The sequence below is a fragment of the Peromyscus maniculatus genome, chromosome 15 (assembly GCF_049852395.1).
Source record: "Peromyscus maniculatus bairdii isolate BWxNUB_F1_BW_parent chromosome 15, HU_Pman_BW_mat_3.1, whole genome shotgun sequence".
Lineage (NCBI taxonomy): Eukaryota > Metazoa > Chordata > Mammalia > Rodentia > Cricetidae > Peromyscus > Peromyscus maniculatus.
Window position 1 is genome coordinate 29391783 of NC_134866.1, and position 17172 is coordinate 29408954.

Sequence of the window (17172 nt, forward strand, 5' to 3'; positions counted from 1 at the left end):
GGCCAGGGGCTGAGTTTGGGAAAAGCCTGTCTAAAATTATTCATGTTTAGGGGACTGTCAAGGCTATCTTGGTCAAACCATGCTTAATTTTTGTTGACAGGAGAATAGTTAAGAGGGAGAACGAATGAATGAATGAATCATCTATAATTGATTAACTTAGAAGATACGTTAGGAGATGTTAAAATATCTCTGCTTATATCTTTTACTTAGACATAGTAGGTGTTCAGAAAATCTCCTTTAAACAGATAACCCATTCATTCTAGTAATCCTAGCCTTCAAAGGGACAATCCCAGCTCTATGGGCAGGTCTGAAAAGTCAACAGAAACCTGAAGAACACAAAAGCCTCAGGAATTATAGCAGCCCCCACCTTACTATTTCCCTTTCCATGGTTTCATTTGCTTTTATTTGACAACAGGTATGTGTATGGGGGGGTTGTTTTGCTTTTCTGTTAAAATATAACTAACCTACTGATCTTCTCATCAATTTATTTGATAGATGAATTGATTTTTTACTGTTTTAGATCCTCTGAAACTTCTTCTGCAATGAATGCTAAATCCATGTTCCCTCTCCATCCACTCCCATCTGGCCTGAAATAAACTGTCTCCCACATTCTATAGGGCAAAACTGTGCTTTGTATCAACAGTGATGAAGTAAATCTTTTGGTGTTCTATTTTGCAACATTTTATTCTGCTTTATCCCACTTGGAATGAAAAATTGTCCCCTTTCATTTCATCAACACTGTATATTCTCTCTTTCCATTATTCACTGTCCAGTTTACCAGATCATCCACTATGGTTTCAAAATGTTTTTGTTTAAGTATCCCTTATGCTGGAATCTAAAGCTGTCATGATGCCTCAACAATTCATTTCATGTTGTTTTTATGGCATGGCCATTGCAGTCATCTTATCTCTATACAAAAAAATGAAATATAGCACAACAGATTCTTTGGGCAAATCTATGGTTATATCACTTTCATTACAGTATACTGTTACATATTCTATTATTAATTCTCAGTATGTCTGATTCAGACTTTCTCAAATGATATGAGTGCATACAAACAAAGGTATTTGTCAGGTGTTAAATAAAGGACTAGGAATGAAGAAGAACTATATTTTTTCCAAGTGGGAGGTTTAGAGAAATCAGGATATCAGAACAAGAAAAACTATGAAGGCGTGTTAGAATGCTGGATCATGAAGATAAGATAGATTCAAAAGAGTTTCAACCAAAGGACAACATGGAGACATTGTTAAGCATATTATTAAGTGTATTAAGGTGTCCACTTAGCATCATAATGCATAGTTTACACAAAGGACTAAGTAAAGTGCCCAACTAGCCTAAAGTCATCTGAGAAGAAGCTTGGGACACCAGTTTGAACAAGTAGAGAGAAAACATTATGAACAGGTTTTTACCAAATGCTTATGGAAAAAGTAGCTACAATCCAATAATGAAGGTACAACAGACTTTCATGAGTCACTTTCATGAGTCAGAGCCATAAATGACTCCTGTGGAACAGGTAAGACTCTAACAGTTCATTAATATGTAGATTTGAGGTTCTTATCCTGAGACATTGAACCAATGCCCACATCAGACAAAATAAAATAAGGTAGCATAGCAGAGTACATGCTGGGCACTTCTCTCAGAAATTTCCACTAGAACACTGTAAACTGTCACAACAGCACTATGCTGAAGGTTCGAGTGTCATCCTCATTCCATAGATAAGGAAACTGAAGAGAATGGGGTGGAACTATTGGCCCAATCATTGCATCTAGACTGAGCGTGACTGCAGACTCAGTATTCCTTCTGGAACACTACTATGTCAACAACATTGTCCGAACTGTTCAGCTTCATGAATAGAACACAAAGAGCTTTGTTTGGCACTGCTCAATAAACCCTGTAAAAACCAACTGTGGACATGCTCACGAGTAACTATCATCTCAGCGCATGGAGAAAGAACATGATGATGGGACAACCCATCAACTACTAGACCGTTGAGGCGGCCTGCATTTTGTCCAAGACGCTCAAAATCAGAAGCCTTATTAATGTTTGTCAAGGACAGAAGGTAATAAGCCTTGAGCAAAGCTTCAGTTCCATGTGCTATCTCACAAACGGCTAGATAATGGCTTCCAAAAGTGGGTTCTCTGGAAACTTGCCTTCCAAGCTGTTCCAGAAAATGTTGCAATTACATAAGTGACTTTGGGAAGTGCTGCATGATTCTACCTATCCTCCTCTCTGGGAGATTGATGAGCCTGCTGACATATTTAGAAACTAAGATGCTCCACAAATAAAGAAATCATTTTGGCACATTAATGTTCAGTTTCGTAACTTGCTTGACCTTGGGAAGTTTTTGCTTGTTCATTTCAACAAGATATTCATGCACAGCCTCTGCAACAAGTTCTCCACACAGTAAAGTTTAGAAATGCTTTTCTAAGCTGGCACTGGTGCAAAAACCTGTAAGTCACACCTACCCAAGAGGCTGAGGGAGGAGGATCACAAGATCAGGGCCTACAGGCAAACAGGCAGGTCATGGTTAGTCTGGGAAATGTAATAAGATCCCATCTCAAAAATAAATAAAAAAGGGAGGCTTGGCATATTGACCAACCATAAAGTAAAAGTACTTGTTTAGAATGCAGGAGGTCCTAGGTTCAATCCAGAATACCACACAAAAAGAAAAGCAAAATCTGAAACTCCAGCAGCGAAGAAGCCACGTCACACAGGGTTATTTACTTGTTGTAAATGTAAGGGGAACCCTGATTAATTTTTCTTAAAGGAGAATTCTGAATATGTGTGGTATCCTCTTCAAATTTGTTTATATTTTGAATCAAGTTGTTCCCCTTAAGATGAGTTAATATTTTATACAAAGAAGTTACTATAATAAGAAAAGTCCTAGGGACAGATCCCAGGACAGTTTCAAATACTGACTCTATAAACTACAGTCTCCCAAACTTAGTGATTAATGAAGAATTCAGTGTTCTAAGTTACAGAAGAAACACTTTCCAGGTTTATCACTTTATTTGCCCAATAGTATTGATTCAGTGACTAATAGCTTTTTGTAAATGCCCCCCACACTTATCTTCAATTTTCCAAAATTAATTGTTAATATTCAATATGTACATAATAAGTTTAGATTTGCATCTTATTCGTTGTAAATGTGATATTGTGTGAGTTCCCATGTGTATAATGTAATCAAACAATCTTCCATGCAGTTTTACAAAACTGAAAATTTACCATACCAATAATTTTTATTAAACTGTGGGGCAATTCTGTGTAAGAATATTTTAATTCAATGATAAAGAAAAATCTATGGCTTTCATGGCCACTTGAAAGTACTGTGCTCATATGTAAAACATCCTAAAATTTAAAATAATATATAAATGTTAGCCTTATTTTATAATATAGACTCCAAGTAAATGGATGAATTTCCACTTCTTTAAGATATTTAGCTAGAAGGGTTTAATATTGCAAAAAGCAGAAACAATCCATCTATCATTTTCTCTATAAAACAATCTTATTTCACCTGTTACTTTTTTATTGTATACTACTATGCGAAAGCAGGCATCCCTTCATTGTCAATAGTCAATTTGGTAATGCAAGTCTATTTCTGAATAGTTTAGAAACATGTTTTTCTTTATCCTTCTCTCATATGATGCATTCCGACCGCAGCCTCCCATTCCCTCTCGCTACCTCCCTTTTCCCCCAGATCCACTGCTCCTCCCTTCAGAAAAGAGCAGGCCTCAAAGTGATATGGAATCCCTTTATTAATGTCCTTGGGCTACATTTAGAAAAAAAACTTTAAAAAAGATTTTTTTCCTTAAAAAAGAATGAGCGAGCGAGCGAGCGAGCGAGCGAGCAAGAAATCTAGCTCTTCAATGAACTAGTTTTGTGAATTACCTCTGCATAGAAGGCTCGACATTTATGGCTTCACATATGTGCTCACACAACCCCACCAACCAAGGAAAGTTGGGGATAATAGGTACCTCACCAAAAAGAAGGACCTACACACCACATGATGTAATAGAGAGAGAATCAGTTGGAAATCCAGGGTCTACATTTGTATCATGTTAGGGATGTTTAGGGACTCACAGTATATATGCCCAGTGCACGTGTGCCACCAGGGCAAACCTGAACTAACAAGGAGACGGCACACATGAATAATAGCTGATGGTTTTATAACCAAATCCTCTGAACTCCTCGACTTCCTCCAAGGTATCTTCTAGCCAAGCCAACAGAGGTGTGGAGCAGCAAAGACCAGAGAAGTTACGAGTTATGGCTATCCTGTTCACATTAAGCAAGACAGGAAACTGTACTGAGAGAATTATTGTTTCATTTTGTGCTCTTGTTTGTCCTGTTTCCACAAATAGTTCGTATTGCACCAGAGGAAACTAACCTAGCTGTTGGTTTCATTTTGTTCTCGTACATACAGCCTCTGTGGTACCCCAAGGCAACTGAGCTGTTGCTAGGACAAAGAAGTTACATCAGTGATGGAGGGAAGAATCAAATGCCCGTTATCAAGAGGTGTCAAACCGCCACCTGGTTAAATGGAATCACACTCAATAAACACATAGAATACAAAGTCGCTTGCTCTCTTAAATAGTTATGAAAACTTTAGGGACAGAGAAATAACCAAGTCTCTTTCTTAATTTCTAGAAAATTACTTTCAACCAACATGTTTTAAAATTTCTATTTACAGTATACATAGATGTCACAGAAATACATACAGATTAGTCTGCTCTAAATTGGGTATTGATATCCACTTTCTGTATTAAAGGCGGAAGTGAACCGTTTCCAGGATACCAAAAGACTCCTCCAAGATTATTACAGAGCAATGGAATCCAAAATCCCACTAGAAGACAATAAGAAATTTACTCGGGTCCCATTGATTCAGCTCGATAGTAAAGACATTTCAGAAAACCAGCTTAGGTAAGGCAGACCATTGTGTTACACTGTAATTTCTTTGAACATAGAGCAATGTGGTTTTTAAATTATAAATAATGTTTCTCTTAATGGAAACCCCAAAATGTTCTAAAAAGCTGAGCTTTTTTTTTTTCTAACTTTGATGTGACATTAGCTTGACGTGATATGATTATTTATCTTGTTAGCGGTGAATATGTACTCCTTTGGCTAAAGAGGTATAATCTGTTTCCTATGTCGCTTTTTGCAAGACTCTGCTGTGGATATTAGGCAGTATGTCACTTCCATATTCAGAAATACATTTAGCTCCAAAGACCTCTGGTGAGGGATTAGGAACTTAAATGAAAGAAAGAACTGGATTGTGTGTGTGTGTGTGTGTGTGTGTGTGTGTGTGTGTGTAGGTGTGTGTAGGTGTGTGTCTGTATGTCTGTGTCTATGCATGTGTCTCTGTGTGTATATCTGTATGTGTATGTGTGTCTGTGTGTGTATAAGAGAGAGAAGAAAGAGAGATTATGTAAATTAAAATGGAAGGGATCACCATCCTTTTACAGGTGAGGAAATTGAGAAATTGTAAAAGTCTAATAGTATATGAGCATGACCTTACCAGACTGAAAGATATTAATAATCTAACACCAGATTGTTGCCAACAGAAACAGGAACTTAGTGGTAGGGTAAAGACAAATTACATTTTTTTTAGCCAAATAAATCATCTGCAACAAAAATATAGTAAATTTCTTATAGATATAATAGATGAGTTCTGGGGAGGAAGGGCAATATCTCAGACTCTGAGATGTAAGATATGGAGAAAATGGCGTCTTGAAAGGGTAGGGCAAGGGGAAAGGTAGTGATCCCTGTGGTGTAGTTTCCAGCCATTAACCACTAAGATCTAATTTTACCTAATTTTATGTGTCTCAAAGCACTTGAAAACAGAATTTGAAATCATTTAGGAGTAAATGTGTTATTTGAAAATAAATTTAAAATTTAGGAAAACTTAAAACAGTATTTCCTAGTGATCATTAAGCAAAACACGAGAAAATAGAATAATCTTGGTATGAAGATGGAAGTGCAAGCAGAAGTTAGATTTACAAAATGGTATGCAGACACTGAATGTTGTGTTTTAACCTCCAAGCACATGAGTTATGTATTTTATATTTAAAGGAAGCCTCTTTGCCTAGATGTTTACTCAGTCAACATAGGTGTAGGAGCTGTGTAAGCAAAGTATAGCATAATGAATATACTTTGAAACCAGATTGGTCTAGTTTAAATCCTGAGTCTGTCACTTACTAACTGTATGTAAGTGGGTTAAGATAACTTGCCTGTCTGACAAGTCACTGCATCTCAATGTAAGCCTCAATTTTCATTCTTGTAAAAGCAAGGTTGTTGTGAAAATTTACAGAAAATAGAATCTGCAAAATATATGGGATCATGTCTGGAAACTGAAACACTTAAAATCTAGTCCTCAAACTGTTAATAAAGGGTGGTCTCTTTTGTTGTTGGATAATAGATAATAGTTTGCCCTTGCTTATATGCAATATTTTAATTGTGAGTATTACATGTTCTCACTTTGTTAATCCCTCTCTTGTTCCAAAAATAAATTAAGATGGCATTGCCACATAGGTTATGCAATGATCCAAAGCCCATTTCTTCACTCATATTCTTTCATCTGATGTTATATTTCTGTCAAGCCCATATATATACAAGAATACACAAAAGGGTGAGCATGCACCCTCTTCCTCTCCCACATAAAAGAAAAACATTGAACATGCTGCTAAGAAAACTTTGAAATTAGAACAATAATAAATACCAGAGGCAATAGGAACCATAAGAATCACCAAAAGAGACCAAGTTTCAGTGTCTAGAGTGGCAGTGCAATCTGTTCTTAGCACATAATGGCAAACCAGGCATAAGAGGGAAACTATTAATGTTGGTTAGTACAATAAGCCCACGGAAGAACAGGCAGTTCTTATTTTTTGCAGAGCAACTTTGTACCAATCTCAACCTCAAATCACTGCTGTGGCAAAACTGTTGAAACAATCAGTCAATCAATACACCAAGCCGCTCACCAACCAAATAACCACAGGCTGTAACATGTAGAAAGAAGGAAACACAGTGCTAAGCAGTTTTGCATAGTTCTTTTTACTTTATTCCTTCCAACAACCCTATAATACTGGTGGCCATATATTATTTTCAAAATAGTAGTTGTGTTAGTTGATAAAGAATTATTCATGAAAATAGTCATAATAATAATGTGTTTATATTATTCCAAGAAGTGAGGCTCAGAAATTCAAGCAGCATACCTAATTTCATATCTCCTGATAGTGACAGAACTGGCATTTTTCTTCCCAATAAATGAATTCTAAGCCCATTTTCATCAACAACTACCTATAATTTTAAAATAGAACTATTATATATTTACCTTTGTTCTCATTTCCTTATCCCCTTTCTGTTTGCATTGATTAAATTTGCTTGTAGACAATTTCACATGCTTGTAGTTCTGATTAGTATCACTCTCCACCTCTCTTATCTCCCTCACACAAAAGTCATTCTTTTCTCCCCATGAGTACAGAGACTCATGCCTGCTTAAGATGCTTAGAATAAATGAGCACTCAACCTGAAACATTACATTTGTACCATACCATCTAAGGCTCAGGGAATACTGCAGAAGGACTGAATGGAAAGGATATACAAGGCAGGAGATAGAGAGGGAGGGTAGAAATACCACCATCAGGATGGATATATATATATACATATAGATATAGATGATATAGATATAGATATATAATCTTGCCAATGCAAACAAAACCCACAGGAGCTGCAGTTGCCTGTACTGGGCCTGAAAAGAGACAAAGATGGATAGGATAGGCGCTCATAACATCTTATCTTTCTGCTGAACCATTGGCAACTGATGAACTCTCGGGGGGGGGGGGGTGGGGGGGTGGATAGTCATTGTCTTTAGCTGTGTGACAAACAGTAAGCCTCTTAAACTCCAGTGGATAATTCCAAACCTAGGGCCACACAAATAGATGATCCTGGTTTAAGTTAGTGGGTCATAAACCCAGTCTTCTTCTAAATGATATGCCATGACTGCTGTCCTGCAAAGCAAAGTGTTGTGCTGTGTGAAGTGTCTAGAGATGGTCACACACACACACACACACACACACACACACACACACACACACACACACTTCACGTGAACTTATTGGAACTTAAATGGCTTTGATTTAGCATTAATTGGATATTAAGATATAATTCAATGTGTAAGTACATTTTCAATGTATTGCCTTTATAGGTATGTTAGATCATCAGAATTCCAAGTGCTGAGTCATAGATACTGTTCTGCTGTGAGGATATTCCATGACCAAAGCAACTCTTGTAAAAAGAAAGCATTTAATTAGAAACTTGATTACAGTTTTAGAGGGTTAGTTGATGATCATCCTGGGGGGGAGCAGACAGGCATGGCACTGGAGCAGTAGCTGAGAGATTGATTGACACCCTGATCTGTAGGAAGCAAGGAGAAAGAGTGAAACACTGGGCCTGGCATGGGTTTTTGCAACCTCAAAGCCCACCTCCAGTGACTCACCTCCTCCAACAAAACCATACATACTCCAACAACCAAGGCCACAACTCCTAATCTTTCCCCAAACAGTTCAGCAGCTAAGGATTAAGCATTCAAATATATGAACCTATGGGGGTATTCTCATTCTAACCACTGCACACTGTGAAAATCAAAGTGTTAAGTTCAAGAAATCTCATCTTATGCTTCCAAACAAGAGCAAGCTAGTTGTTTTCTGGAGTTCATAATTATCTTTTTAAATCCCTGTTCCAAACCCCTGCTTCTTGCCTCTATAAAAACAAATGTTATGCCTTCTGTTGATCCTGACTCTCTTATTACAATTTCAACCAAGTCATCTTTGAAGTTACTCTTTTTCAATTCCTTCTCCAAACTTAAAGCCCTTTATATATATATTTTTTTTCACCAGAGGATGACCCCAATTACAATAAACACTCTACCCTAGGTCTCTCTTTGTACTTGAGTTAACCCCTGAGATGCTAGGATCAACGCTAGTATATTCTCAGAAATTGTTCTAAAATCTCCACTTAAGGAAGGAATACTCTTAAGAGAAGATGGAGAACAAGCTTCACTCTTAATGTTTTGCCACAGCGCTTGTTGAAGAGAAAACCCTCACTATCCATGAGTAAGAAAGGAGAGGACTTCTGAACCTTCACCTTGGCAACCACACAAACATCATCACGTCTGTTTAACAGCCACAGTCAGATTTGTGTTAGTCCAATTTTCATGTCAAGATGCCAAGTGATATTGACCATCTTGAATAAGTTTCATTAGGTTTACTTTTCCCATATTAATTTACCCTCATGAGAAGATGTACCCTGGAAATATGACCAAAAATATAGGACATTTTGGGGGTCTTTCTTCATAATCACTGTTATCCGATCTGCCTCTTTTAATTATTAAGAACTAAATCTGAAAAATGTCTTGTTGTTGCTTGCTGTGAGTTTTCTATTATTAGCAAGATTTTGTAGACCACATTAATGTGATTAATATAGCATTTTCCAATCATAGCCCTTCAAAATAATTCTTCCAGGAAAACTTTGGAAATATGAATTAAAGCAACACAACAAAAAGGTTCAAACTAACACTGTTATAAAAATAGAATTCTGTTCAATGAAAACCTTATGTTTCTTTGATTTGTTTTTTTTTTCCCCAAAGAATTCCTCTAGTTCCTCGAATATCCACTTCTCCCGAAAATGTTACCATCAAACCAAAGGTGAAAGCATTACTGAAGGGCAAGATTGATCCATCACTAGAAGGTTTGGAAGCTAACTTTGAGGTAGATGAGAAGATCGTAATAGACACTTGGCAGCAGGCTTCCATGGCCATCTCCCACATGGTAAGCAGTACCTACAGTTGCATTTCTTGTCAGTAACCTTACTGTTTAAGTGGCATGGTTGGTAACGTGGTACAAGTACAACATTTATATGATAGTCACAGTCATGGTATAAAAATGCATGGCTTTCAGGAATTACCATTAAAGGGATTATTGGGAAATTTTCTTCCCCTGAAAGAAATAGGAAGTTAAAAGATATAGTCAACAAGTCTTTAAAAATCATGAAAGAAGTCTGACAATACATAGATTCATTTTAGTGCGGGCTTAGGTTGCAAATGCAGAAGCCTACATGTCAAGAGAATGTTAAGGAGGAAGGGCAACTGGCAGATAAGACAGTATGAGAGGGTGTGATGGCGGCCCTAAGGAAACCACACCCGTGTTGACTGGGACATGTGCTACCCTGTGCTGGCCAACTTTGTCATCGAACAATGAGGTCCAGCATGGCCAGATTTTTATTTCCTAGAAAAAACAAAAAAAAAATTAACGTTTTGCTCTTGGTGGTGTTTTTTTATTTGTTTGTTTTTATTATGTGATACTACTGATTTTAGTTTCAGTGAGTGAAATACAATTCTTAGAAGTACTTTACAAAGTCATGAAAGAAAACACAAAGCCCAATTAGCCCATGGACTTCCCAACTCCAACCTGTCTGCTTGTTGTTTTCTCTAAATCACGATAGGGTAAGTATTATTATCTTTTTACAGTGGAGAACTAAAGTCTAGAAAGGTAGACAGCCTACTGCTTGGTTTCTGTTCTACCCACTTGGCTTTTATTTTCCTTTTGTGCCAAGCATTCTTTGATTTTACTGAAGTACACCATCTAATCAGAAAACAGTATCAACCTTCCCAAAGGTCTTTTGAAAGGCTTTGAAGCAGAGCCTGCATCATAATCTCACAGTAGGAGGTCCTCCTTAACTTCCCTTGGGGTTTTCTTTGACCTTACCACAAAACAACAAGGTCTATCTGCAATTTGGTTGACTCTTGCCTTATGTATATTTGAGACCATGAAACCAGGCCCATGGAAAAATTAAGATGAAAAACTTTTCTAGTGAATTGTACATCTTATTTGGGAATAATCTTTACTTACAATGAACTTTTTGGAAATTACACTTGGAGATTATTTACATATATTTGTCTTTCAGTATCTCTATTTAAAAAAACTTACAGTATCATCCACTTGTTAGTTTTTGCACCTCATAAGTCAGGATGTAATGTACTCAATTACTACTCTCTTGGTGCCCCCCCTGGAATCATGTAGTAAGTTATTAACCACATTTATTACTTAGACACTCCAGGTACTATTGTTAAAATGATTGCTAAGTGAATTATTTTGTATTATTTCCAAACAAAAATAAGGAAAATTAAATAATTTAAGATACTTAATATAAAAGGAGATCAAATGTGTGGAATAAATAGTAAAGAGCACATATCAAGATACCAGATTTAGATCCTAAATATGTGAACATTCATATTATATTTTTTAAAGATACAGATAAAAAGAATTACCGTTAGATTGTTTAAACAAACAAATGAACAAAGGACTAACTAGATGGCTTAGAGGGTAAAGGTACTTACTGCCAAGACTGAGAGCCTGAATTTGATCCTTCACACTTCCACAGTAGAAGAAAGAATTCACCCTATATATCATGTTTTAATTTCCACTATGGCACACACATATGCATGTTCACACACATAAACAAGCAAACAATAAATATATGTGAATGTAATATTTTTCCATTTTTAAATTGACAGTGTAATATATTTGTATAACGAACTTCAGTCATTTTCATCATCCAAGTCTCCTCCTTCATCCCTACTCCCTCTACTAGAACCAGCCTTCTTCTCAAAGAGTCTTCCTTCTAGCATCATCTCTTCCTTTTGTTTGTGGCCCAATTAGAGTGCAGTCTGAGGTAGTTGCCTGATTGTGGGTAAGGAGCTATTCAGTGGAGCAAGGGCTGCTTATCTGTGGCTACAGCAGTGAAGAAACTGACACCCTCCTGCAACAAGCCTCATGGGCCCCTCTCTCACCCACGATACAGCACTGACTGGCCCAATCCTGGGCAAATGTTGTGTAAAAAACCACAAATGCAATGGGTGCATGAATGCAATGAGTGTGTTGTTTCCAGAAGACATCATTTTTACTGCACATCTTCAGTTCTTCCAGTCTTTCTGCTTCCTCCTCTGTGAGGTTTCCTGAGCCTTCAAGAGGGATGTAATTCAAATGTATATGTAGATAGATAGATAGATAGATAGATAGATAGATAGATAGATAGATAGATAGATAGATAGGAAGAAAGGTAGAAAGAGATAGTTAGATAGATGATAGATAGATAGATAGATAGATAGATAGATAGATAGATAGATAGGTAGATAGATAGATGGATAGATAGATAGATGATAGATAGATAATAGATAAATAGATAGATAGATAGATAGATAGATAGATAGATAGATAGATGATAGATAGATAGATAGATAGATAGATGATAGGTAGGTAGATAGATAGAAAGGAAGGAAGGAAGGAAAAAAGATAGGTAGAAGAGATAGTTAGATAGATGATAAATAGATAAGTAGATAGATAAATAAATAGATAGGAAGGAAGGAAGAAAGATAGGTAGAAAGAGATAGATAGATAGATAGATAGATAGATGATAGATAGGTAGATAGATAGATAGATAGATAGATAGATAGATAGATAGATAGATAGATAGATAGAAACAAACAGAGCATGATATGGCTGTCCCCAGTGCCACTACAGAACCCCAAACCTTGACTTAGAGGCCCAGAGACTCAGCCTTCCTGTGTCTTCCCCTCACTAACTCTTCAACCTTGTAACTGACTGGATCGGGTCTGTTCATTTTTTCCTGTACCATTGTAGTGCCATGTATAGTGTTCTTTGCCCTCCTAAAATGTGAACCTCCTACTTGTGCTTGCTTAGACCCTCTGGAGTTTTATTTGTCTGATTTTTGTTTGTTGTCCTTACATCTAGTTCCTGCCTTGATGGTTTTTATTTCTGAGTTTTGTTTCCTGAAGCCCCTGCCCTCTATGAACCTAAGTTCTTCCTATCTTGGTAGTTTCTAATGTTCCTCCCGGTGACTTGGCTCCTAGTATTCATCGTGTGTGTGTGTGTGTGTGCGTGTGCGTGTGTGTGTGTGTGTGTGTGTGTGTGATTGGTATGCATGTTCACATGTGTCAGTGTGGGTATGTGCCTGCTATAGTGCATGTATAGTGGTCAGAGGACAACATTGGGTGTCTCCCCACACTTCCCACTTCCTTTGCAACATAGTCTCTTTGTTGTTTGCCTCTGCCTCTTACACGGATGCATACCAGGCTAACCATCTCATGACCTTCAGGGGATTCTCCTGCTTCCACCTCTGATCCCGCTGCACGGAGACTACAGAGGGCCAACGCTGCATCCAGCTTCCTGTCCTTTTTACATATTCAAACTCGGGTCCTCACCCTTACTCAACAATCACCCTATCCACTCAGCCACTGTCCCACCCCTGCTTTGTGGTTTTTAATCCTGCTAGTGTTTTCCTGAATACTTAACTTGGTTCTACTACTCTTCATATACCTTGATCTCGTACAATGTCCACACCAACACAATCCTGAATTATCACTAAGTCCTGAGATGCTGCCGCAGCTGCTGCCCTGCTCACAACATTAAAGTCAATAAAAAGATGACAATAGTCATGATTACCACAAAAAAAATAAAAAAACCCAGGCACCAAGTCCCAGAGAGTGGAAAACAGGTACAGATTTACTAGGAAGATCATGGATTATTTACATTGTTTATTTACATTGTTAATAGATGTTCAGAAGCAGAAGGGGCAGGTAACACATAGTCCATTAAAATTACCCGGGGAAAATACTGCATTCTCAGAGAGATGAACATACAGCCAGAGTATTAGCTGCATCTCACAATTAAACATGGTCTTCTTTGTTTTCTTGGAAAATCTGTTAGTTCTCTAAGTCTTCAATTTCATCTCTGTAATTAAAAAAAAAATTCTCAGATGATTGAAAGAAATTCAGGGAAGTAATGTATATAAAAATGTTTTAGAAACTTTAAATAGAGTTCATTTGCTAGAAATGTACTTAAAATTATACATTTTCCCTTTGTACTTTGGAATGTCTCATAGCAAGTATAGGAAAAATAATCACTTAATATCATTATTATTATATATGATTCAAGAATTTTGTGTTGCAATAGACTTCTATAAATCTAATGTTATACAATTCAAAGCAGACAAAAAATAAAAGATAGTCGTGAGTTTAGCACCCAGACCTTTGGATGATTAAACAGTGCCTTGCTAGAAAACAAACACTTAAGGGAACTTTGAGTTCCAAATGAGACAGGTGTGACTCAGAAAATGGATGTAGGCAAACAGTTCCAAATGAGATTGGTGCAATTGGAATGAACTGCACTTTCATTCAGGCTTTTTCTAAGGGGCAATTTTACCGAAAGCTATTCATTTAGTGTGCTATGTTAATTTTTAGTAAAACTTTCTAATTGATAGGTATGTAATGATTTCAGAGAAGTCATATTTAACACCCACCATGTCCAAGCATTATGTTTCAAGTTCTTACCAGCTTTAGCAGCTACTTTAAAGAAAGTATTCTAAATTCTTCTAATTTTTAAAAGAGATCTGGAGGTCTTTGAGAGAAGTGGACAAGAAAAATGCTAAGGATAATCATTACTTTCATCATCATCATAGTCATCATCATCAACAACATCACAAGTTTGTTGCCAAAGATAAGTTTCCTTCCAATTTTAAAGGAAATTGCTAACTTACACTATTTTGTAAGAACAAATTAAAAAAAATTACTTGCAATTTAATGGGGGGTGTTAACAAGCAAGGTTTCAACTTTACCAAGAACATGAAAGTACAGTAGATAACATGAAATTCATGTTTATCAAAAGATCGTCTGGGGGTGTGGGGGAAGCAAGCCAACCAAACTGGCTTGTTCTGTATAGCTTTTCTGGATATCTCAAGTGCTAGTGCTCTTGACAGATCCTGCTGCAGCATCTTACAATTTTAAAATAAAAACCAATTAGTTAAGAAACATTGTCCTCCATAAGTACAGCACATGTACCTAAAGTTGTGGAGAGCACAAACAGGTCTGGGGGCATGAAAGCCCATTAGGGTGACAAGGCTTAACACCCACGGAATAGTTGGGGACAGCTACATTCTGGGCCATGAGCATAGAGTGTGTCAGGAGTCTGGAGAGGCAGAAACTTACTGGCCTTTTTGCAAACAAGATTGCAAATACCTTTGAGGGAAATATACCTTGTCCATATTTCCATACATCTCCTTTATTCCTCTTCATTTTCCTCATTCTATTAATCTCAGAAATCCTATCAGATCTGAACCTCACAAATGTTTATATAAATATGTATAGTCTTATTGATTCTCATTCCCTGACCTCCAAAATGCATATGTGTTTTATATAGTCCTTTGAGCTCTTTTTCTGAGTTCCCATAAATGATATTAACTGCTCCAATGTCAGATAAACTTAGTTCTTAGTTCTTAGTTCTATTATTTCTAAAAGCAGAAAGGACCTGAGTAGCACAGTCCTTAGATAGAGATTTTCTATAGCTAGATAGATAGAAAGATGGATAGCTAGGCAGACAGACAGAGACAGACAGAGGATATATAAATAGATTTTTATATGTAAATATATTCTTAAATTTTAAATTCGTAAACAGTTAATTGTATATATATATATGCTTATAATTTGATGTTTTGCTACTGATAGACTTCCATCTGACTAAAATATTTTACCCTTTAACATTTTTCTCTACACCCTATCCACCTTCAAACACTGATAACCACCATTCAACTCTACACTTCAATAAATTCAGTGTGTATGTGTGTGTGTGTGTGTGTGGTGTGGTGTGTGTGTGTGTGTGTGTGTGTGTGAGAGAGAGAGAGAGAGAGAGAGAGAGAGAGAGAGAGAGAGAGAGAGAGATTATATAGTATTTAATGTCCTATGTTTATTAATAATGTCTTCTGGGTTTATTTATGTAGTCCTGAGACAAGGCTTTCTATGATCTAAAGTTTATAGCAAATCTTAAAAGAGAGAGGAGGTGAAGAGGCCCTGTAAAGCTCTGTATCGCCTCAGTGTGAGGATGTCATTTCCCCATTCTGTGACCAGCATAGAGTGATAATATAGCCATAATCCAGACATTCATGAGAGTGAGAGAGGGATTAACTATAACAGAGACACTTGGAAAATCACTGTATAGAAGAAGCTAGAGACTATGAGGTCAGCCAGTGGCAAATATCATCTTCATAAACAATGAATCTTCTGGGAGGGTGTCCAGAAGTGGAATGGAAGTAGAAGATTGAAGTATTTATGATTCACTGATGTAGAACATGCATTCTCCAGAACTGGCTAGAGGGACATGAAAATTTTATCTATACTGCACAGACCTAAGATGTAAACAAACATGCTTTTGCAATATGACAACTTGATAGGACAATATTCAGTTAGGATTAAATTCTAAAATAAATAAATAAAATCTCCACAGAGGGTCAACTATGAAATAAAGTTTAAAGAAAATGTGCTGGTTATTTTTCTGTCAGTCTGACACAAGTTAGAGTCATCTGGAAAGGGGGAAAGCATCATTTTGGGAATTGTCTTTATCAGATTGTCCTGTAGACAAGCCTGTGGGAAATTTTCTTGATTAGTAATTGGTATGAGGTGGCATGGCCCAAGGCAGGTGGTCCTGGCTTAGTTAAGAAAGCAGGCTGAGCAAGGCATGGGGAGCAGAGTGGTAAGCAGTGTCCCCCTGGAGTTCCTGACTCTATGCCGGATGGAGATCCTGCTTTGCCTTTCATTAATGATGGATTGCCATTGGGAGGTGCAAACCAAATAAACCTTTTCCTCTCCAGGTTGCTCTTGGTCATGGTATTTATCACAGCAGTAGAAAGCAATCTAGAACAGAAATGGATATAGTCAAGAATGCTTTTCTTAGACTCCATGAGATAACAGGATCTTGGAAGATGATCCAATGCTAAATTCATAGAGGTGGTGTTAATCCCCCAGATTCAAGGAAAAAGATCACTGATCCAAATCATGGCCAAACTAATTAAAGCAAGCTTTTTTTTTTTATTTGTGTACACAGGCTGTCTCTCCCTAAGGTGAGGTTCAAGAGATCACCTTTGGACATGGGGAAGATGGAGGCTTTTATAGTTTCAGGAGTAGGGGGTTTCCAGATAGAAGATTTGGCAAAGAGACAAGGTTACAGAAGCACAGCATAGACATAGCAAGTCAGTCATAAGAACCTCCTGAAACAAAGACATGATTGCGAGGTGGTCATAACAAGGAGGCTATAACAACCTTTTGAAGCAGAGGCA

The 17172-nt window shown here is 37.1% G+C and overlaps 1 protein-coding gene across 5 annotated transcripts in view; it reads left to right on the top strand.

Annotated features, from left to right (window-relative positions):
* Window positions 1-17172, top strand: part of Spef2 (sperm flagellar 2) — a 167325-nt gene that overhangs the window by 111445 nt on the left and 38708 nt on the right. For all 5 annotated transcript variants that reach the window (XM_076551770.1, XM_042261438.2, XM_042261439.2 and 2 more), the window contains 2 exons: window positions 4766-4917; window positions 9638-9818. In XM_076551770.1, coding sequence (XP_076407885.1) covers window positions 4766-4917; window positions 9638-9818 — 333 coding nt within the window. The remainder of the gene's footprint in view (window positions 1-4765; window positions 4918-9637; window positions 9819-17172) is intronic.